The sequence below is a fragment of the Eurosta solidaginis genome, chromosome 5 (assembly GCF_040869045.1).
Source record: "Eurosta solidaginis isolate ZX-2024a chromosome 5, ASM4086904v1, whole genome shotgun sequence".
NCBI lineage: Eukaryota > Metazoa > Arthropoda > Insecta > Diptera > Tephritidae > Eurosta > Eurosta solidaginis.
Window position 1 is genome coordinate 64,074,708 of NC_090323.1, and position 23,148 is coordinate 64,097,855.

Below are 23,148 nucleotides of genomic sequence, written 5' to 3' on the forward strand. Positions count from 1 at the left end.
CCAAACTAACCAATTTTGAAAAATTTGTGCACAAATTCAAACAAGAATTAAATTTGTTTATGAAATAGATGTAGTAAATGAGCATGCAAATCTTTTCCTGCGCTATTTTCATCAGTTTTTTGTAAATAATTTTGAACGAAAAGAAAAAAAGTTTTAAGTAAACGATAACATGCCGAAGTCGATTATTTTGTGGCAGTATTTTTGGTACATTGGGAAATTGTTGTAATTAGACGTTTCGGTAAATTTTTGTCAGTATTTCAAGCTCGAAATACAGGAAAAAAGCAAGTATAGACATAAGCTATGTACATATATACACATTTACATGTATTTTTTGTTTTGGTTACATGTTTTTTAAAAGTGTTATTTCCGTGAAATGTGCTTTATTAGTTTTACAATAAAATATGAATTGTTTTGTACAACTATAAACTGTAGCTATTGTTTTCTTGGAAAAAAAATCTACCAACTTCTACCACTATTTTAATTTTTCGTCTACCAACATTCTCTTTTTAAAAGTCCGTGCACTGGAATAGTTACTTATTTACTTCTCTTTTCTGTATTTCATATTGGCTTTTTCTATATATGTACATATGTATAAGTGTGTCTGTAGCTTATGCAATTGCATATGCGCTCTTTGTAGCCGTGTATATGTATGTGTGGAAAATGTCTGCGCTCGTTTTTTTCTGTATACATGTTTATTTTATTTACTAGCGGCATAGTGATGTCTCGGAATTGTTAATATATATAAATATATTCACCACAATACTATTTATCATCTGCATATTTATGTAAGTTCGCGTCTTTCGTTAGTAAGGCATAAATTACGTATATATTTCTTGTGTGAAAAATAGTAGCAACCAAGTAATTTTGACATCTGAAGCGGTGTCACTTCCCTGCAAGACACGAAAAGTCAGATTCAGGAATGCATTGGGAGAAAATTTTTTGAAATTCACATATGCGAATTGAAAACACCCTTAAAATAAATAGAATTCACTAAAAAATATACAATACAATATTCTCGTAATGAGTTTTGTATTCGAAATCAAAAAAAGAGAGCCCACATAATTTTTGTGATTGTTGCAGCATAAGTGCGACAAGAAAACATCAAAATTTAGGCACATTCTATCATTGAATACAAAAACAACAAGTAAGGAAGGCTAAGTTCGGGTGTAACCGAACATTACATACTCAGCTGAGAGCTTTGGAGACAAAACAAGAGAAAATCACCATGTAGGAAAATGAACATAGGGTAACCCTGGAATGTGTTTGTATGACATTGGTATCAAATGGAAGGTAATAAAGAGTATTTTAAAAGGGAGTGGACCATAGTTCTACAGGTGGACGCCTTTTAGAGATATCGCCATAAAGGTGGACCAGGGGTGACTCTATAATGTTTTTGTACGATATGGGTATCAAATTAAAAGTATTAATGACGTTTTTAAAAGGGAGTGGCCTTTAGTTGTATATGTGAAGGCGTTTTCGAGATATCGACCAAAATGTGGATCGGGTTAACCCAGAACATCATCTGCCGGGTACCGCTAATTTATTTATATATGTAATACCATAAGGTTTTTCAATTAGAAGAAAATTTTTCTAAGCGGGGTCGCCCCTCGGCAGTGTTTAGCAAGCGCTCCGGGTGTATTTCTGCCATGAAAAGCTCTCAGTGAAAACTCATCTGCCTTGCAGATGCCGTTCGGAGTCGGCATAAAACATGTAGGTCCCGTCCGGCCAATTTGTAGGGAAAATCAAGAGGAGCACGACGCAAATTGGAAGAGAAGCTCGGCCTTAGATCTCTTCGGAGGTTATCGCGCCTTAAATTTATTTTTTTTTAATACCACAAACAGTATTCCTTCCATGATTCCAAGGGCTTCTGATTTCGTCCTGCAGAACTTTTTCATTTTCTTCTACTTACTACTTTTCTAAAGTTATATTTTGAATCAAAAAACCAATCCAATCACCATGTTTCATCCCTTTTTCGTATTTGGTATAGAATTATGGCATTTTTTAAATTTTTCGATAACTTTCATAGTCGGATTTCGCCCATTTTCAATACCAAGATAAATTGAGTTCATATAAGTACGTGAACTAAGTTTAGTAAAGATATACCGGTTTTTGCTCAAGTTATCGTGTTAACGGCCGAGCGGAAGGATAGAATGTCGACTGTGTATAAAAACTGGGCGTGGCTTCGCCCATTTTCACAGAAAACAGTTATCGTCATAGCAGCTATGCCCTTACCAAATTTCACAAGGATTGGTACATTTTTGTTCGACTTGTGGCATTAAAAGTGTTCTAGAAAAATTAAATCAAAAAGGGCGAAGCCACGCCCATTTTGGAATTTTCTTTTATATTTGTATTTTGTTGAACCATATCATTAATGGAGTTGAATGTTGACATAATTTATATATATACTGTAAAGATATTAATCTTTTTGTTAAAATTTGACTTACAATTTTTTTTTTAAAGGTGTGCGTGTTTGTCATCCGAATTTGCTAATTTTTATTTAGGACACAGATAATAATAGGAGTAACGTTCCTGCCAAATTTCATCATGATATCTTCAACGACTGCCAAATTACAGCTTGACAAACTTTTAAATTACCTTCTTTTAAAAGTGGGCGGTGCTAGGCCCATTGTCCAAAATCATACTAATTTTGTATTCTGCGTCATAAGGTCAACCCACCTACCAAGTTTCTTCGCTTTATCCGTCCTTGGTAATGAATTATCGCAGTTTTTCGGTTTTTCGAAATTTTCGATATTGAAAAAGTGGGCGTGGTTATAGTCCGATTTGTTTCATGGATCTGAGATAAGTGCCCAGGAACGTACATACCAAATTTAATCAAGATACCTCAAAATTACTCAAGTTATCGTGTTTACGGACGGACGGACGGACATGGCTAAATGAATTTCTTCTTTCGCCCAGATCATTTTGATTTCTATATATCATATCTATCGCGATTAGTTTATGCCGTTACAGGGTACCGTTATGCGTACGAAATGCCCTGTGAGCTCTGCTCAGCTGGTAGGTAGGTAGGTTGAACTGGCCGGTCCATGAGGACCTCACATAGACTGATGAGTCCGTAGTGTTACCAGAAGTTTGTTTTAACGACCAAACTGAAAAACCCTATCAAAAACCAGGACCTATGTTATAAAATAACTCCGTCCTCTTGGCAAATACTAGAAGCTTCCTAGGACTTAAGCCACTTGCTGCTTCTAGATCTGACAGCTGTATCACTCCTAATAGCTGGAGTCTTAGCCTGGCAAGTGCAGGGCACGAGCACAGAACGTGCTCGATCGTTTCCTCCTCCAACCCGCACTTCCTACACCTGCTATCACTGACCAAGCCTATTTTAAAGGCATGTGACGCCAGAAGGCAGTGTCCAGTCAGAATACCCGTCATGAGTCTACAGTCCTCTCTTTTTAATGATAGAAGCAACTGTGTTAGTCTAAGGTTGTAAGACCTACACATAATCTTCGACACTTTACAGCCCCGCGCTTGAACCCACGCCTTTTCTGCTTGGTCGATCATGTGCACCTCTCGCATTCGCTTAATCTCGCCCAATCTAATTGGGACGTCTACGGAGCAAGCTTCAAGGGATGCGCCCTTTTTAGCTAATTCGTCCGCTTTTTCATTCCCATCTATTCCCATATGCCCTGGGACCCAATATAGATGTATGCTTCTCCCTGTCCCGATTCTCTCCAGAGACTGCTTACACTCTAACACGCATTTAGATGCTGTGCTATGCGAGATTATTGCCTTAATTGCTGCTTGACTGTCAATATAAAAGTTAACACGGTTGCAGCTTAAGCTATTCTCTTCCAGGGTTTCTACTGCTTTGGTTACAGCTAATATTTCCGCTTGGAAAACGCTACAGTAATCCGGCAGCCTGTAGGATCTGCTTAATTCCGGATCAGCGCAGTATACCGCAGACCCTACTCCTTCCACTATTTTGGAACCATCGGTGTACACATGTATCGCCTCGTCCGCCATTTGCGCACCCTTGCGCCAACCGTCCACCTCTATTGTGGCCTTAAGATCTCCCTCAAAGTGCAGGTAGGGAATCATGTAGTCTGTTCGTCTTGTGACTGAGGACGCTATACTACTATGGCCATATGGTCGGCGCTCAAGCTGCCCCGAAGCATCGAGCCTGGTTGCGGTCGTTAACGCTTTGTTCTTTGCTACCAGGTCTACAGGTGGAATGTGCAGAATGGCATACAGTGCAGCCGTCGGGGTTGTTTTCAGGGCTCCCGTAATGCAAAGCATCGATAGTCTGCATACCCCCTCTAATTTTTTGAGGTATGTTGTTTTTTGTGTGGCTTTCCACCAAACAAGAACTCCATAGTATAGAATAGGGCTTACAATCGCTGTAAAAACCCAATGAGAAAGAGAGGGCGATAGGCCCCACGTACACCCCAGCATTCTTTTACATGCATAGAGTGCCGTTGAGGCCTTCTTGACCCTCTCCTCCAAGTTGAGCTTCCATGACAGCTTACTGTCTAGGATGATTCCTAGATATTTCGTGCAAGGTTTCTCCTGTAAGGTCACCGCTCCTAACTAAGGCCTGGTCCAATTTGGGACCTTGTACCTCTTTGTAAACAAGACCATATCCGTCTTCTCCGCATTGACTTTCAGCCCGACATTAGATGCCCAGGTATGAATATCCCGAAGTGCCCGATCCATCAAAGAACTAATCGTTGGAAGGCATTTTCCACTTATGACAATTGCAACGTCATCTGCGTAAGCCGTAAGTTTTACGGGTCCCTCATCGAATTGCCTGAGCAGTTGGTTGATGACCAGTGTCCACAGCTGAGTATAAAAACATTTAAACAGCAATATATCGGCACTCTGATGTTTGCGAGTGTACCCAGCCTGTACTAGCAATATAGAAATACATATTACATATATGCAAATTACATTCAAAAACTGATGAATGCAGTCACGGTAATCCCTGTCATTTAACCGACTGTGTTTTTACAGGGTCGTTGCCAAGAAATTAAGAAATCAGGGATCCCCTGTGACAGTTAGCTAAAAAAGGTTTAAAAAAGGTAGTAGAAAGTGACTGACTCTTTTGAGAGGTGGGTACTACTTGATAGGCGAAACTTTTCTTGAACATATCTTTTTTTGTATGGAATTTTAAATTTTTTTTTTATGTCGATACCGCGTTAAGGCAAGAACTATTCATCAAATTATTAAAATCATTAATTACTTTAATTTCAGTCAGTTAACTGTTAAGACACGTGAACATAACGCTGAATTACAAGAAACCTCAACGGAAAGCAAAAGTTTGCGTCAACAAATTACCGCGTTGAAAATTAGTCGAGATGAAGCCATCGCGGAAAATGGGTGAGTAAAAAGAATCAAAGACATAAAATAATTATTTATTTGCTTATTTAATAAAAAAATAAAAGGACATAATTTATCTTAAGCATGTGTTTTAATATTAACTACAAATATTACAAATTTTTATTCAGCCGACTATCTAACGAATTAGCCGAACGTCAAGCCGAAATATTTACGCTTAAAAAGAAACTGAAAAATTCAGATTTTGAAATTGAGCAATTGAAACAACAACTGCGTCAGTATGTGGCCGAAGTGAAGAAAGCAGAAGATTTGCTATCACATAAGGTTTGTATGGATATAGAATTCTTTTTGAAAAAAAATATTCGCCTCAAATTTACAAGCAAAGTAAGAAGTGAAACGATAAAGAGCCGAACACATTCGACTTTTGCGTCATTTTTTCTTCCTGTGAAGTGCACCAGGGCCCGACCTGAAATAAATCGTATTTACGTGCTATTTGCTTGAAATTTAGTACAAAGGTTTCTCCTGGGACGCTTTATTTCCGGCGGTGGACCGTGGACCAACCTATTTCAAACAATCCTATTTATGTTGCTATTTGTTTAAAATTCGGTACATGGACACCTCCTTGGTTATCTTATAATTTTTTTCCGGAAAGTGGACGAGGACTCGACAATTGTTATAAATCGTATTTATGTTGTAATTTGCTTAAAGTTCTGTAAAGGGGTACCCTTTTATCTAGCTTAATATTTGAGAAACTTTTCTTTCCTGGAAGTGGACCAGTGACCGACTACCGACGCAATCTTACATATTCGGCGATTTGCGTGAAATTTAGTACGAGGTTCCTTTTCGACATTCTAATATTTGGAAAACTCTCTTCCCGGTATCTGGACCAGGGGCCAAGCTATTCCAAAAATTCTGATTTATGGTGCGATTCTTTTGAAACGTATTGTTTAGGCAGCCTTTCGAAAAGGGAAAATAATAGATAGGAGTAGGAATTGGTGAGGGGAAGAAGAAAGAATATGTCAACAAAGTGCGAGGGAAAGATACGAAGAAGCGAAAGCAAGTGAAAGGAAGGAGATGAAGAATAATAGAGGGAGATTGAGGAAAGAAAGACGAAGGTTAGAGGGAGATTGAGGAAAGAATAGAGGGAGTGCCTCTATTTACTGGGAGAGTTGTAACAATGCATGCAGTAATATTATCGAGCAGGAGATCGGATCAATTATCTAATCTAATCTATATCTAATCTAATATATATTATAAATGGGAAAGTTTGGATGTTAAGATGTTTGGATGTTTGGATGGTTGGATGTTTGTCCAGACGTTTGTCTTTGTGACTCAATAACGCAAGAACGGCTGGACCGATTTGTATGAAATTTTGCACACATATAGCCAATAGTCTAGAAGGATCTACTAGCTATATATTTTTCAAAAGGGGCGTGGTCCCCGCCCCCTAGGAACAGTTATAATTTAATAATTATATTTTTTCGTCTTTGCGACTGAATCACGCCAGAATGGCTACACGGATTATGATGAAATTTGGGACACAGACAGTAGTCTACTAGCGAAATTTTTTTCGAACATGGAAAGAGGGGTGGGGGTCCCACGACCCTTCGAGAAATTATTTTTCATAATTTTTACACATTATAACTTTACGTATACTGGCCTTCACCAATATCACAGACTCAAGGGGTCAAATAAGTCGAGGGCTTACAAAGTAAGCAGTGACACCCTCCGTCCGCCCCCCTTTATCTCCCCCTCTGGCGTAAAATCCATAAATTGTTATAACTCAATCTAAATTTTCTCCTAAATCAATAGTTTTTGGTATCTGGTACATACAGAACGAGATCTAGACAATTTTGGAGGAACGATCAGTGGTCCTCTCCTCTACTCCCGCCATCCGCCCTCCGTCAATTGTTTTTATTAGCACGCTTTTATTAGCTTTACCTGTATGTTTCTATGTAACCTTTTATTCGCTCCAATGCGCCTGCTGCCTTATTAACATGGTTTTATAATTAGCTTCACCTTATTTGTAATCCCGTAAGGGTCATATCGAGACCCTTATGGGATCATTTCTGGATGGTTTTCGGGATCGGTCCGGGATTACGCCGGGGTAATTTCGGGACTTTTTCGGGACTATTTCGGGATCATTTTGGGACCCTTCCGGGATCATTTCTGTATAGTTTTCGGGATCCGTCCGGGATCCCGTCGGGGTTATTTTGGGACATTTTCGGGACTATTCCGGAATCATTTCGGGACTATTTCGCGATCATTTGGGGACCCTTCCGGCATCATTTCTGGATGATTTTCGGGATCCGTCCGGGATCCCATCACGGTCATTTCGGGACTATTAGGGGATCATTTGAGGACCTTCCGGAACCATTTCTGGATAGTTTTCGGGATCCTTTCGGGGTCCCGTCAGGGTCATTTCGAGAATTTTTCGGGATCATTTAAGGATGGCTTTCAGGATTCGTCCGGGAACCCGACAGGGTAATTTCTGGACTTTTCCGAGACTATTTCGGTATCATTTTGGGACCTTCCCAAGATCATTTCTGGATGGATTTCGGGATCTGTCCGGGATGCCGTCAGGGTCATTTTGGGACTATTATGTTATCATTTGAGGACCTTTCCGGCATCACTTCCGGATGGTTTTCGGTATCCGTTCAGGATCCCGTCGGAATCATTACGGGACTTTTTCGGGATCATTTGGGGTCCCTCCCAAGGTCATTTCTGGATGGATTTCGGGATCTGTCCGGGATCCCGTCAGGGTCATTTAGGGATGCTTTCGAGATCCCTCAGGGTCATTTCAGGACTTCTTCGGGACTATATCGGGATCATTTCTGGATGGTTTACGGGATCCGTCCAGGATCCCTTAAGGGTCATTTCGGGACTATTAGGTGATCATTTGAGGACCTTTCCGGCATCACTTCTGGATGATTTTCGGTATCCGTTCGGGATCCCGTCGGAATCATTGCGGTACTTTTTCGGAATCATTTGGGATCCCTTCCGGCATCATTTCTGGATGGTTTTCGGGATTTGTCCGGGATCCCGTCGGGGTTATTTCGGGACCTTTTCGGGGCTATTACAGGATCATTTGGGGATCCTCTAGGGGTCGTTTCGTGACTTTTTCTGTATTATTTCGGGATCATTTGGGGACCCTTCCGGCATAATTTCTTGATGGTTTGCCGGATCCATCAGGGTCATTTCGGGACCATTTTGGGATCGTTTAGGGACCCTTCCGAGATCATTTCTGGATCCGTCCGGGATGCCGTAGGAGCCATTTCGGCATTTTTTGTTACTTTTCCGGGATAGTTTTTGGACCCTTCCGGAATCATTTCTGGATCTGTGCGGGATCCCATCTGGGTCATTTCCGCACTATTTCGGGATCATTTTGGGATCCTTCCGGAATCATTTCTGTATGGTTTTCGCGATCCGTCGTGGATCCCCTCGGAGCCATTTCGGAACTTTTTCTGGAGTATGTCGGGGTCATTTGGGGACTTTTTCGGGATCATTTGGGGTACCTACCGTCATGATTTCTGGATGGTTTTCGGTATCCGTCCGGGATCTCGTCGGGGTCATTTGGGAACCTTTTCGGGATCATTTGGGGGCTCTTCCGGCATCATTTCTGGATGGTTTTCGGGATCCGTCCGGGATCCCGTCGGGGTAATTTCGGGACTAGTAGGGGACCATTTGGGGACCTTTCCGGCATCATTTCTGGATAATTTTCGGGATCCGTCCGGGATGCCGACGAGGTCATTTCGGGACTATTTCGGGATCATTTGGGATACCTACCGGCATCATTTCTGGATGGTTTTTGGGATTCGTCCGGGATCCCGTCGGGGTCATTTCGGGACTTTTTCTCGACTAATACGGGATCATTTGCGGACCCTTTCGGCATCATTTCTGGATAGTTGTCGGGATCCGTTCGGGATCCTATCACGGTCATTTCGGGACTATTAGGGGATCATTTGAGGACCTTCCGGAATCATTTCTGGATAGTTTTCGGAATCCTTTCGGGATCCCGTCAGGGTCATTTCGGGACTTTTCCGGGATCATTTAAGGATGGCTTTCAGGATTCGTCCGGGAACCCGTCAGGGTAATTTCTGGACTTTTCCGAGACTATTTCGGGATCATTTTGCGACCTTCCCAAGATCATTTCTGGATGGATTTCGGGATCTGTCCGGGATGCGGTCAGGGTCATTTTGGGACTATTATGTGATCATTTGAGGACCTTTCCGGCATCACTTCTGGATGGTTTTCGGTATCCGTTCAGGATCCCGTCGGAATAATTGCGTGACTTTTTCGGGATCATTTGGGGTCCCTTCCGGCATCATTTCTGGATGGTTTATGGGATTCGTCCGGCATCCCGTCGGGGTCATTTCAGGACTTTTTGTCGACTAATACGGGATCATTTGCGGGCCCTTTCGGTATCATTTCTGGATAGTTGTGGGGATCCGTTCTGGATCCCGTCAGGGTATTTTCGGAACTATTAGGAGATCATTTGAGGACCTTTCCGGCATCATTTCTGGATAGTTTTCGTGATACTTTCGGGTCCCATCAGGGTCATTTCGGGACTTTTTCGGCATCATTTAAGATTGGTTTTCAGGATTCGTCCGGGATCCTGTCAGGGTAATTTCTGGACTTTTCCGAGACTATTTCGGGATCATTTTGGGACCCTCCCAAGATCATTTCTGTATGGTTTTCGCGATCCATCGTGGATCCCCTCGGAGCCATTTCGGAACTTTTTCTGGAGTATGTCGGGATAATTTAGGGACCCTTCCTGGATATTTTCGGAATGGTTTTTGAGATCCGCCCTGGAGCCCGTCAGGGTCATTTCGGAACCTTTTCGGGATCATTTTGGAACACCTTCAGGGATTATTTCTGTGTGGTTCTCTGGATACGTCTGGAATCGTGTCGTTGTCATTTTGGGTTTTTTTGGGACTTTTCCGGGAACTTTTGGAGACCCTTCCGGGGCATTTCTGGATGGTTTTCGGGATCCGTCCGCTATAGCGTGGGGTCATTTCGTAGCTTTTTCTGGACAATTTCGGGATCATTTGTGATCCTATCAGGTTATCAGCTCATTTAGTTCTTTTTTTTACTCAATTTCAAAAATAAAATGCATTAGACAGAAAACAAAATTTTAAACAGATAACTTGATAAGCAGGCTAATGCGAAGAGCCCATATATTTAAATTTCTCCTTGCGGACGGGGCCGCGGGTAAAGGCTAGTATATTATAAATGGCAAAGTTTGGATGTGAAGATGTTTGGATATTTGTCCAGACGTTTGTCTTTGTGACTCAATCACACAAGAACGGCTGGACCGATTTGGATGAAATTTTGCACACATATAGCCAATAGTCTAGAAGGATCTACTAGCTATATATTTTTCAAAAGGGGCGTGGTCCCCGCCCCCTAGGAACAGTTATAATTTAATAATTATATTTTTTCGTCTTTGCGACTGAATCACGCCAGAATGGCTACACGGATTTTGATGAAATTTGGGACACAGACAGTAGTCTACTAGCGAAATTTTTTTCGAACATGGAAAGAGGGGTGGGGGTCCCACGACCCTTCGAGAAATTATTTTTCATAATTTTTACACATTATAACTTTACGTATACTGGCCTTCACCAATATCACAGACTCAAGGGGTCAAATAAGTCGAGGGCTTACAAAGTAAGCAGTGACACCCTCCGTCCGCCCCCCTTTATCTCCCCCTCTGGTGTAAAATCCATAAATTGTTATAACTCAATCTAAATTTTCTCCTAAATCAATAGTTTTTGGTATCTGGTACATACAGAACGAGATCTAGACAATTTTGGAGGAACGATCAGTGGTCCTCTCCTCTACTCCCGCCATCCGCCCTCCGTCAATTGTTTTTATTAGCACGCTTTTATTAGCTTTACCTGTATGTTTCTATGTAACCTTTTATTCGCTCCAATGCGCCTGCTGCCTTATTAACATGGTTTTATAATTAGCTTCACCTTATTTGTAATCCCGTAAGGGTCATATCGAGACCCTTGTGGGATCATTTCTGGATGGTTTTCGGGATCGGGGTTATTTTGGGACATTTTCGGGACTATTCCGGAATCATTTCGGGACTATTTCGCGATCATTTGGGGACCCTTCCGGCATCATTTCTGGATGATTTAAGGGATCCGTCCGGGATCCCGTCGGGGTACTTTCGGGATCATTTGCGTACCTTCGAGAGATAAGTTCTTGATGGTTGCCGGGATCATTACGGGACTTTTTCGGGGTTATTTTGGGTCGCTTTAGGCATCATTTCTGGATGGTCTTCGGGATTCGTCCGGCATCCCGTCGGGGTCATTTCGGGACTTTTTCGCGACTAATACGGGATCATTTGGCGACCCTTTTGGCATCATTTCTGGATGGTTTTCGGGATCCGTCCGAGATCTCGTCGGGGTAATTTGGGGACTTTTTCGGGATCATTTGGGGGCTCTTCCGGCATCATTTCTTGATGGTTTTCGGGATCCGTCCGGGATCCCGTCGGTGTCATTTGGGGACTTTTTCGGGATCATTTGGGGGCTCTTACGGCATCATTTCTGGATGGTTTTCGGGATCCGTCCGGGATCTCGTCGGGGTCATTTGGGGACTTTTTCGGGATCATTTGGGGGCTCTTCCGGCATCATTTCTGGATGGTTTTCGGGATCCGTCCGGGATCCCGTCGGGGTCATTTCGGGACTTTTTCGCGACTAATACGGGATCAATTGGGAACCCTTTCGGTATCATTTCTGGATGGCTTCGGGATCCCATCACGGTCATTTCGGGACTATTAGGGGATCATTTGAGGACCTTCCGGAACCATTTCTGGATAGTTTTCGGGATCCTTTCGGGGTCCCGTCAGGGTCATTTCGAGAATTTTTCGGGATCATTTAAGGATGGCTTTCAGGATTCGTCCGGGAACCCGACAGGGTAATTTCTGGACTTTTCCGAGACTATTTCGGTATCATTTTGGGACCTTCCCAAGATCATTTCTGGATGGATTTCGGGATCTGTCCGGGATGCCGTCAGGGTCATTTTGGGACTATTAGGTGATCATTTGAGGACCTTTCCGGCATCACTTCCGGATGGTTTTCGGTATCCGTTCAGGATCCCGTCGGAATCATTACGGGACTTTTTCGGGATCATTTGGGGTCCCTCCCAAGGTCATTTCTGGATGGATTTCGGATCTGTCCGGGATCCCGTCAGGGTCATTTAGGGATGCTTTCGAGATCCCTCAGGGTCATTTCAGGACTTCTTCGGGACTATATCGGGATCATTTCTGGATGGTTACGGGATTCTGGATGGTTTTCGGTATCTTTTCAGGATCCCGTCGGAATAATTGCGGGACTTTTTCGGGATCCTTTGGGGTCCCTTCCGGCATCATTTCTGGATGGTTCTTGGGATTCGTCCGGCATCCCGTCGGGGTCATTTCGGGACTTTTTCTCGACTAATACGGGATCATTTGCGGGCCCTTTCGGTATCATTTCTGGATAGTTGTCGGGATACGTTCGGGATCCCGTCAGGGTCTTTTCGGAACTATTAGGAGACCATTTGGGGGCCTTTCTGGCATCATTTCTGGATAGTTTTCGGGATCCTTTCGGGATCCCGTCAGGGTCATTTCGGGACTTTTCCGGGATCATTTAAGGATGGCTTTCAGGATTCGTCCGGGATCCCGTCAGGGTAATTTCTGGACTTTTCTGAGACTATTTCGGGATCATTTTGGGGCCTTCCCAAGATCATTTCTGGATGGATTTCGGGATCAGTCCGGGATGCCATCAGGATCATTTTGGGACTATTAGGTGATCATTTGTGGACCTTTCCGGCATCACTTCCGGATGGTTTTCGGTATCCGTTCAGGATCCTGTCGGAACCATTACGGGACTTTTTCGGGATCATTTGGGGTCCCTCCCAAGGTCATTTCTGGATGGATTTCGGGATCTGTCCGGGATCCCGTCAGGGTCATTTAGGGATGCTTTCGAGATCCCTCAGGGTCATTTCAGGACTTCTTCGGGACTATATCGGGATCATTTCTGGATGGTTTACGGGATCCGTCCAGGATCCCTTAAGGGTCATTTCGGGACTATTAGGTGATCATTTGAGGACCTTTCCGGCATCACTTCTGGATGATTTTCGGTATCCGTTCGGGATCCCGTCGGAATCATTGCGGTACTTTTTCGGAATCATTTGGGATCCCTTCCGGCATCATTTCTGGATGGTTTTCGGGATTTGTCCGGGATCCCGTCGGGGTTATTTCGGGACCTTTTCGGGGCTATTACGGGATCATTTGGGGATCCTCTAGGGGTCGTTTCGTGACTTTTTCTGTATTATTTCGGGATCATTTGGGGACCCTTCCGGCATAATTTCTTGATGGTTTGCCGGATCCATCAGGGTCATTTCGGGACCATTTTGGGATCGTTTAGGGACCCTTCCGAGATCATTTCTGGATCCGTCCGGGATGCCGTAGGAGCCATTTCGGCATTTTTTGTTACTTTTCCGGGATAGTTTTTGGACCCTTCCGGAATCATTTCTGGATCTGTGCGGGATCCCATCTGGGTCATTTCCGCACTATTTCGGGATCATTTTGGGATCCTTCCGGAATCATTTCTGTATGGTTTTCGCGATCCGTCGTGGATCCCCTCGGAGCCATTTCGGAACTTTTTCTGGAGTATGTCGGGGTCATTTGGGGACTTTTTCGGGATCATTTGGGGTACCTACCGTCATGATTTCTGGATGGTTTTCGGTATCCGTCCGGGATCTCGTCGGGGTCATTTGGGAACCTTTTCGGGATCATTTGGGGGCTCTTCCGGCATCATTTCTGGATGGTTTTCGGGATCCGTCCGGGATCCCGTCGGGGTAATTTCGGGACTAGTAGGGGACCATTTGGGGACCTTTCCGGCATCATTTCTGGATAATTTTCGGGATCCGTCCGGGATGCCGACGAGGTCATTTCGGGACTATTTCGGGATCATTTGGGATACCTACCGGCATCATTTCTGGATGGTTTTTGGGATTCGTCCGGGATCCCGTCGGGGTCATTTCGGGACTTTTTCTCGACTAATACGGGATCATTTGCGGAGCCTTTCGGCATCATTTCTGGATAGTTGTCGGGATCCGTTCGGGATCCTATCACGGTCATTTCGGGACTATTAGGGGATCATTTGAGGACCTTCCGGAATCATTTCTGGATAGTTTTCGGAATCCTTTCGGTATCCCGTCAGGGTCATTTCGGGACTTTTCCGGGATCATTTAAGGATGGCTTTCAGGATTCGTCCGGGAACCCGTCAGGGTAATTTCTGGACTTTTCCGAGACTATTTCGGGATCATTTTGGGACCTTCCCAAGATCATTTCTGGATGGATTTCGGGATCTGTCCGGGATGCGGTCAGGGTCATTTTGGGACTATTATGTGATCATTTTTTTTTTTTTTTTTTTTTTTTTTTTTTTTTTTTTTTTAATGGACGTTGTGGCAGCGCGCTGCCCTCAAGTGGCCCAATGAAACCAGGCTAATCCTGTTCACGCGATCGATTTATACATATATATAATAACTTTTTTTTTTTTTTTTTTTTATTTTGCCGAGTCTTTGATGGGCAGCGGTTTGTCAAGCGTCACGATCTGAGACTGCTCAGCTACAGAAGAAATTTCATCAGCCAAGCGTAATACTTAAAGAGAACAGAAGCAAACGTATTATACATTAATTTAGAGAGGTGAGAACAATCTTTTTTATAGAAAAAAGGGAGTCCGAGCTATCAAATGTGTTTGAGTGAGAGTTATAATCTTGGCATAAACGCCGAAAAGGTTCATTTTGTTCGAAATTCGTTCTACATTGTTTCAGCAGAAGAGGTTTGAAGTGTCTCGATGTCCGAGAGGGAACGCAAAAGTTCACTTCATTCAGAAGGAATGGGCTCGAAATTGATCCATTTAAAAGTTTTGTCATAAATATCACACCAAGCATTTCCCTTCGACTAGCAAGAGTTGGAAGATTGATAAGCTTTAATCGATTAGTATAAGGTGGAAGATTAGTTAAAGAGTCCCATTGGAAATTTCTTAAGGCAAATAGTAAAAATTGTTTTTGTATTGATTCGAGACTGTCTGCATGGACTTGATAACGCGGATTCCAAATTATCGAGCCGTATTCTAATATTGGCCTAACTAATGTTGTAAAAAGTGCTTTAGTTATGTAAGGGTCGTTAAATTCTTTTGACCACCGTTTAACAAATGCAAAAACACCTTTACCTTTATTCACTGTAGCATTAATATGAAGATTGAAACTTAGTTTGGAATCCATCATGACTCCCAAGTCAATAAAATTATTTACAGTTTCTAGACTATAGTTGTTAATTGTATATGAAGCTGGTGGCGAAACTCTCCGAGAAAAACACATGAATTTACATTTTTTGAGATTGAGCGGCATATAATTTACATTGCACCAGGTAACCAAGTGATTTAAATCCATTTGAAGCAAGGAATGTTCCTCAGCCGAGGCACATGATTTGAAAAGTTTTACATCGTCTGCGTACATCAAGATTTTTGAGTATTTAATTGTACCAGATATATCGTTTATGAACAACAAGAACAGAATCGGACCAAGATGGCTGCCCTGAGGAACACCAGAAGAAACATTGATGACCCCAGAAAGTGTATTTTTAAAGATTACTTTTTGCGTACGATAACCAAGATACGAAGAAATCCAACATATAAGACGGGGTTGAAAACCGAGTTGACTGAGCTTATGAATAAGTAATGGGTGTGATACTTTGTCGAAAGCTTTACTGAAATCGGTGTAAATTACATCAGTGTGAAGGCCTTTTCTAAATCCATTAGAAACGTGGGTGGTAAATTCTAGTAAATTGGTGATAGGTGATTTGCCCTTACAGAACCCATGCTGCGAGCTTGCAATTATGGGGGAAATAGGGAATGTTAGGTGGTAGGTAACAATAGCCTCAAATAACTTTGGGATAGCGGATAACTTTGCTATGCCCCGGTAGTTTTCTATTGAAGACCTGCTTCCATTTTTATGAAGCGGAATAAGAAAAGATTCCTTCCATATTGTTGGGAAAACGCCATAAATTAAAGATAAATTAAATAAATCTGTTAGCGGCTGATAGATGTTTGCGGCACATTTTTTAAGAAAGTGTGTCGGGATCCTGTCGGGGCCGTATGAATATGATACTTTTAAAGTTTTTAAATAAGATAATACATCTTCTGAAGATATAAATGGAGCTCTGATTGAATAACATGAATCAATATGGTATGGGTATTCATTAGGTGGAACGTTGGTCTCAATAGAGTAATTTGATTTGAAAAATTCCGCAAAGAAGTCGGCGATCTCTTGATCATCGCTGGAAATATTATCTTGGAATTTCATGGATGATGGAAACCCTTTCACCCTGCGTTTAGAGTTTACGAATCCGTAAAATGCCTTCGGGTTGCAAGTTATATTTCTTTTCATTTTACAAAGATAAGCTTTGTAACACTTTTTGTTCAATTGAAAATACTTGCAGCGTAGAATCGAGTACTGTAAGTAATGGTTATGTAAACCCGTCTTTTTGAACAACTTGAAAGATCGAGACTTTTTATTCTTTAAAATTTTCAGCTCTTTAGTGAACCATACTTGGCTTGTATCGGAATGTACACAAATCCGCTTAGGTACGTATTTTTCAAAAAGACAGTAAATGGTATTGTAAAAGTGAGAAACGCTTTGCTCCACATCAGCATTAAATGTTGGCCACACTATTCGAGATAGATCACGATTTAATTTTTTAAAATTGGCCTTCGCAAAGTCGAAGCGATAACTGGAGTCGTATCGTTTATTCCCGCTGTTACAAGCATAATTTACAACTTCGTAAACTATTTTGAGGGAAGGGTGGTAAGCATCTTCAGGTTCAATAATGGGTTCGCATCGACTAATGGAATATTTAGATTCATCATCCACAAAGGCTAAATCCAACACTCTTCCGAATTTATTCGATTGGATGTTGATTTGTTGAAGGCACAGCTCAGACATTCCGTCTAGAAATTCATTGTTGGAAGACTTTGACGAAACTGGTACGATATTAAAGTCAGAGATGCACCATGATATGTGTGGCATATTGAAGTCACCCAAGACAATAATGGAATCGGAAGGCTTTAGCATCGAATTAACAGTTCTTAGCAAGGAAATGTGATTCATATAAACGGACAGTTCAGAAGATGGCGGGATATAACAGATGGCCAAATAAATGCGGATATTTGCTAGTTGTGTGCGTATGCACAAGAACTCAGTTGTATCGGTGGCGGTTACGCAAATCTCTTCAGATGGTATTGAAGAGTGTACAGCAAGCAGAACCCCACCTCCAACCCTGTTCAGGCGGTCATTTCGATATATCTGGTAGTCATTACAGAGGATCTCTGAGTTAAAAACATGAGGTTTCAGCCAGGTTTCGGTTAAAGCAATTATATCGTAGCTTGAGTTAAATGATTTTAAAAACAGTTCTGTTAACTTGGTGTTTAAGCCTCTAACATTTTGGTAAAGTATATCTAAAGCAGATTTTTCGTTCAGTTTTTTGACTCAGTGTTATTAACAGGGATCTTTGCCAAGTTTGGAACACTCTTATTCCGCCTATATTCAAATTCCCGCACAAGTGCCCCAGAGGGCCAAAAATCGTTACTCAAGATAGTGTCAAAATGGTCAATAGGTACATCTAATCTAAAGGAAGATACGTTTCTTTCATAACTAAAATTAAATTTCCGAATTGTTACGTCATGGGTTTTCCTTTTTGAGAAGATATACGATTTCAGATCCTCCTCAGTAGTATCCCTGTCGAATCTTGACACGAATATCGATTTTTTAGGAGGGACTACAACCAACTTCTTAGTTCCAGGCTCAGTCGCCTGAGAACGGTTTGCAGGTTCAATATTTTTTCTAGCTGCTAGTTTTGTTGGAGGTGCCTTTGATGTTGAAGGCTCTACTGTAAGAGGACTTGGAGATGCTAAGTTTATTAATTCTATCGTGCTAGGTGTAGGAACGATTGGGTTCTGGATGTTTTGAACGGGGTCTAGGGTCAATACGCCAGCCGAGACATCAGTTCGTTTTCGTTTGCTGTCACGACTGTCGCTGTTAGCATTAGCAGCTGAATCGGTAATACATTTGAAAGTTTTAAACAAGTTTTCATAATACTTGAATTTATGCCCTAATGTAGAAAGTTCCTTACCGATTTCGGAGAATGCGTTTCGGGTATGTTTGAAAAGCTTAAAAAGATCCACTTCGGTGGATCTGCATTTCAAGCACGACCAACGCACACCCTTGTTATCGTTGATCGCATCACACACCCTTGCTGTCAAACTAGCGCACTTCATATGAGCAAGCTCATCACAAAGCCAGCACGACACGAAACGCTCGGTATCACCTTTCAATTGGCAGTTAACAAAATTGCAAGACATTATAAGTTAAAGTAAAATTGATTAAACAGACGGAGGCAGTGAAAATAGTTTGGAGATCACAGTAAGAAAATCACTGTTTGAGCAGTTTGAAGATCACTGTATGTGCAGTTTAAGATCGCTATTAACTGACGCTTAACAACACACAATGCAAACAGCTGTGGCAGTGAAAAGAAAATGAAGTAAATGTGCACGAGCAAATAACAATTGAAAACTGAAAATATGTAAATGCCAATCAAATGCAACAACAAATATGCAAAGTGACTCGGCAAATATGTATGTATGTATGGATATACACACTTTATCAATTATTTTTAAGATACAATTTATTTTAGTAAAGAAAGCAGAACTTTAAATTGCGAATGCAGTACACAACGTGTTTACACTTATTTTTAGCACAATAATTATTTAAACAAACAAATTTATTTATTTAAGACAAAATAAGGCACAGTAGAAATCAAAACACAACTTCACAGCTTGACGTTCGCACTTTTCTTTGAGGACCTTTCCGGCATCACTTCTGGATGGTTTTCGGTATCCGTTCAGGATCCCGTCGGAATAATTGCGTGACTTTTTCGGGATCATTTGGGGTCCCTTCCGGCATCATTTCTGGATGGTTTTTGGGATTCGTCCGGCATCCCGTCGGGGTCATTTCAGGACTTTTTGTCGACTAATACGGGATCATTTGCGGGCCCTTTCGGTATCATTTCTGTATAGTTGTGGGGATCCGTTCTGGATCCCGTCAGGGTCTTTTCGGAACTATTAGGAGATCATTTGAGGACCTTTCCGGCATCATTTCTGGATAGTTTTCGTGATACTTTCGGGTCCCATCAGGGTCATTTCGGGACTTTTTCGGCATCATTTAAGATTGGTTTTCAGGATTCGTCCGGGATCCTGTCAGGGTAATTTCTGGACTTTTCCGAGACTATTTCGGGATCATTTTGGGACCCTCCCAAGATCATTTCTGTATGGTTTTCGCGATCCATCGTGGATCGCCTCGGAGCCATTTCGGAACTTTTTCTGGAGTATGTCGGGATAATTTAGGGACCCTTCCTGGATATTTTCGGAATGGTTTTTGAGATCCGCCCTGGAGCCCGTCAGGGTCATTTCGGAACCTTTTCGGGATCATTTTGGAACACCTTCAGGGATTATTTCTGTGTGGTTCTCTGGATACGTCTGGAATCGTGTCGTTGTCATTTTGGGTTTTTTTGGGACTTTTCCGGGAACTTTTGGAGACCCTTCCGGGGCATTTCTGGATGGTTTTCGGGATCCGTCCGCTATAGCGTGGGGTCATTTCGTAGCTTTTTCTGGACAATTTCGGGATCATTTGTGATCCTATCAGGTTATCAGCTCATTTAGTTCTTTTTTTTACTCAATTTCAAAAATAAAATGCATTAGACAGAAAACAAAATTTTAAACAGATAACTTGATAAGCAGGCTAATGCGAAGAGCCCATATATTTAAATTTCTCCTTGCGGACGGGGCCGCGGGTAAAGGCTAGTATATTATAAATGGCAAAGTTTGGATGTGAAGATGTTTGGATATTTGTCCAGACGTTTGTCTTTGTGACTCAATCACACAAGAACGGCTGGACCGATTTGGATGAAATTTTGCACACATATAGCCAATAGTCTAGAAGGATCTACTAGCTATATTTTTTTGAAAAGGGGAGAAGTCCCCGCCCCCTAGGATCAGTTATAATTTAATTATTGTATGTTTTCGTCTTTGTGACTGAATCACGCCAAAACGGCTACACGGATTTTGATGAAATTTGGGACACAGACAATAGTCTACTAGCGAAATTTTTTTCGAGCATGGAAATGGGGGTGGGGATCCCACGACCCCTTCGAACAATTCCTTTTTACTGATTTTTACACATTATAATTTTACCTTTACTGATCTTCACCAATATTACAACTCAATAGGTCAAATAAGTCGAGAGCTTACAAAATGAGCAGTGACAACCTCCGCCCCCCCTCCCCCCTTCTCAACACCTCTGGTGTAAAATCTTTAAATTGTTATAACTCAATATAAATTTTCTCCAAAATCAATAGTTTTTGGTATCTGGCACACACAGATCGAGATCTAAACAATTTTGGAAAAACGATCAGTGGTCCTCTCCTTCTCCTCCCGCCATCCACCCTCCTTCAATTGTTTTTATTAGCACGCTTTTATTAGCTTTACCTGTATGTTTCTATGTAACTCTTCATTCGCTCCAACGCGCCTGCTGCCTTATTTACATGGTTAGGTTCATATCGAAACCCTTCCGGGATCATTTCTGGATGGTTTTCGGGATCCGTCCGGGATCCCGCCAGGGTCATTTCGGGACTTTTTCGGGACTATCTCGGGATCGTTTTGGAACCCTTCCGGGATTATTTCTGTATAGTTTTCGGGATCCGTCCGGGATCCCGTCGGGTTATTTTGGGACGTATTCGGGACCATTCCGGGATAATTACGGGACCAATTCGCGATCATTTGGGGACCCTTCCGGCATCATTTCTAGATGGGTTTCGGGATCCGTCCGGCATCCCGTCGAGGTATTTTCGGGATCATTTGCGTACCTTTGAGAGATAAATTCTTGATGGTTTCTGAAATCACTACGACATCTTTCGGGGTCATTTTGGGTCCGTTCCGTAATCATTTCTGGATGGTTTTCGGGATCCGTCCGGGATCCCGTCGGCGTCATTTCGGGACTTTTTCTCGACTAATACGGGATCATTTGGGGACCCTTCCGGCATCATTTCTGGATGGTTCTCGGGGTCCGTCCGGGATCCCATCAGGGTCATTTCGGGACTATTAGGGGATAATTTTTCCGGCATCATTTCTGAATAGTTTTCGGGATCCGTCCGAGGTCGCGACGGGGTCATTTCGGGATAATTTGTGGTACCTAGCGTCATCATTTCTGGATGGTTTTCGTTATCCGTCTGGGATCCCGTCGGGATCATTTCGGGACTTTTTCGGGATCATATGGGGTCCCTTCCGCCATCATTTCTGGATGGTTTTCGTAATCCGTCCGGGTCATTTCGGGACTTTTTCGGGATAATATGGGGTCCCTTTTGGCATCATTTCTGGATGGTTTTCGGGATCCGTCCGGGATCCCATCGGGGTCATTTCGGAACTAATTCGGGATCATTTGGGGCACCTTCCTGCATCATTTCTAGATGGTTTTCGGGATCCGTCGGGAATCCCGTCGGGGTTATTTCGGGACTTTTTCTCGACTAATACGGGATCGTTTGGGGACTCTTTCGGCATCATTTCTGGATGGTTTTCGGTATCCGTTAGGGATCCCGTCGGGTCATTTCGGGACTTTTTCGGGATCATTTGAGTTCCCTTCCGGCATCGTTTCTGGATGGTTTTTAGGATTCGTCCGGGATCCCGTCGGGGTCATTTCGGGACTTTTTCTCGACTAATACGGGATCATTTGGGGACCCTTTCGGCATCATTTCTGGATGGTTCTCGGGGTCCGTCAGGGTTATTTCGGGACTATTAGGTGATCATTTGAGGACCTTTCCGGCATCATTTCTGGATGGTTTTCGGTATCCGTTAGGGATCCCGTCGAGGTCATTTCGGGACTTTTTCGGGATCATTTGGGTTCCCTTCCGGCATCGTTTCTGGATGGTTTTTGGGATTCGTCCGGGATCCCGTCGTGGTCATTTCAGGACTTTTTCTGGATCATTTGGGGTACCTTTCGGCATCATTTCTAGATGGTTTTCTGGATCCGTCCGGGATCCCGTCGTGGTCATTTCGAGACTTTTCGCCACTAATACGGGATCTTTTGGGGACCCTTTCGCCATCATTTCTGGATAGTTTTCGGGATCCATCCGGGATCCCGTCAGGGTCATTTCGGCACTATTTGGGGATCATTTGGGAACCTTTCCGGTATCTTTCTGGATAGTTTCCGGTATCCGTCGGGGATCCCTTCAGGGTCATTTAGGGACTATTAAGGGATCATTTGAGGACCTTTCCGGCATCATTTCTGGATAGTTTTCGGGATCAGTCCGGGATCCCGTTGGGGTCATTTCCGGACTTTTTCTCAGCTGATACGGAATCATTTGGGGACCCTTTCGGCATCATTTCTGGATGGTTTTCGGGAGCTGTCCGAAATCCCGTCGGGGTCATTTCAGAACTTTTTCGGAATCAATTTGGGTACCTTCCTTCATCATTTCTAGATGGTTTTGGGGATCCGTCCGAAATCTCGTCGGGGTCATTTCGGGACTTTTTCGGGATCATTTAAGCATGGTTTTCAGGATTCGTCCGGGATCCCGTCAGGGTAATTTGTGGACTTTTGCGAAACTATTTCGGGATCATTTTGGGCCAAGATCATTCCTGGATGGATTTCGGGATCTGTCCGGGATCCCGTCGGGGTCAGTTAGGGATCCGTTTGAGATCCCGTCAGGAACATTTCGGGACTTCTTAGGGACTATTTCGGGATCATTTCTGG

At 42.8% G+C, this 23,148-nt stretch overlaps 1 protein-coding gene across 3 annotated transcripts in view; it reads left to right on the forward strand.

The window, feature by feature from the left end:
* The window catches only part of Cep135 (Centrosomal protein 135kDa), a 163,994-nt gene that overhangs the window by 122,222 nt on the left and 18,624 nt on the right, over window positions 1-23,148 (forward strand). The window contains exons 10-11 of one of the 3 annotated variants that reach the window (XM_067787681.1): window positions 5,212-5,337; window positions 5,466-5,619. The exons of 1 other annotated variant lie outside the window; for it this stretch is intronic. In XM_067787681.1, coding sequence (XP_067643782.1) covers window positions 5,212-5,337; window positions 5,466-5,619 — 280 coding nt within the window. The remainder of the gene's footprint in view (window positions 1-5,211; window positions 5,338-5,465; window positions 5,620-23,148) is intronic. One more of the 3 variants, XM_067787682.1, reaches the window with a different exon arrangement.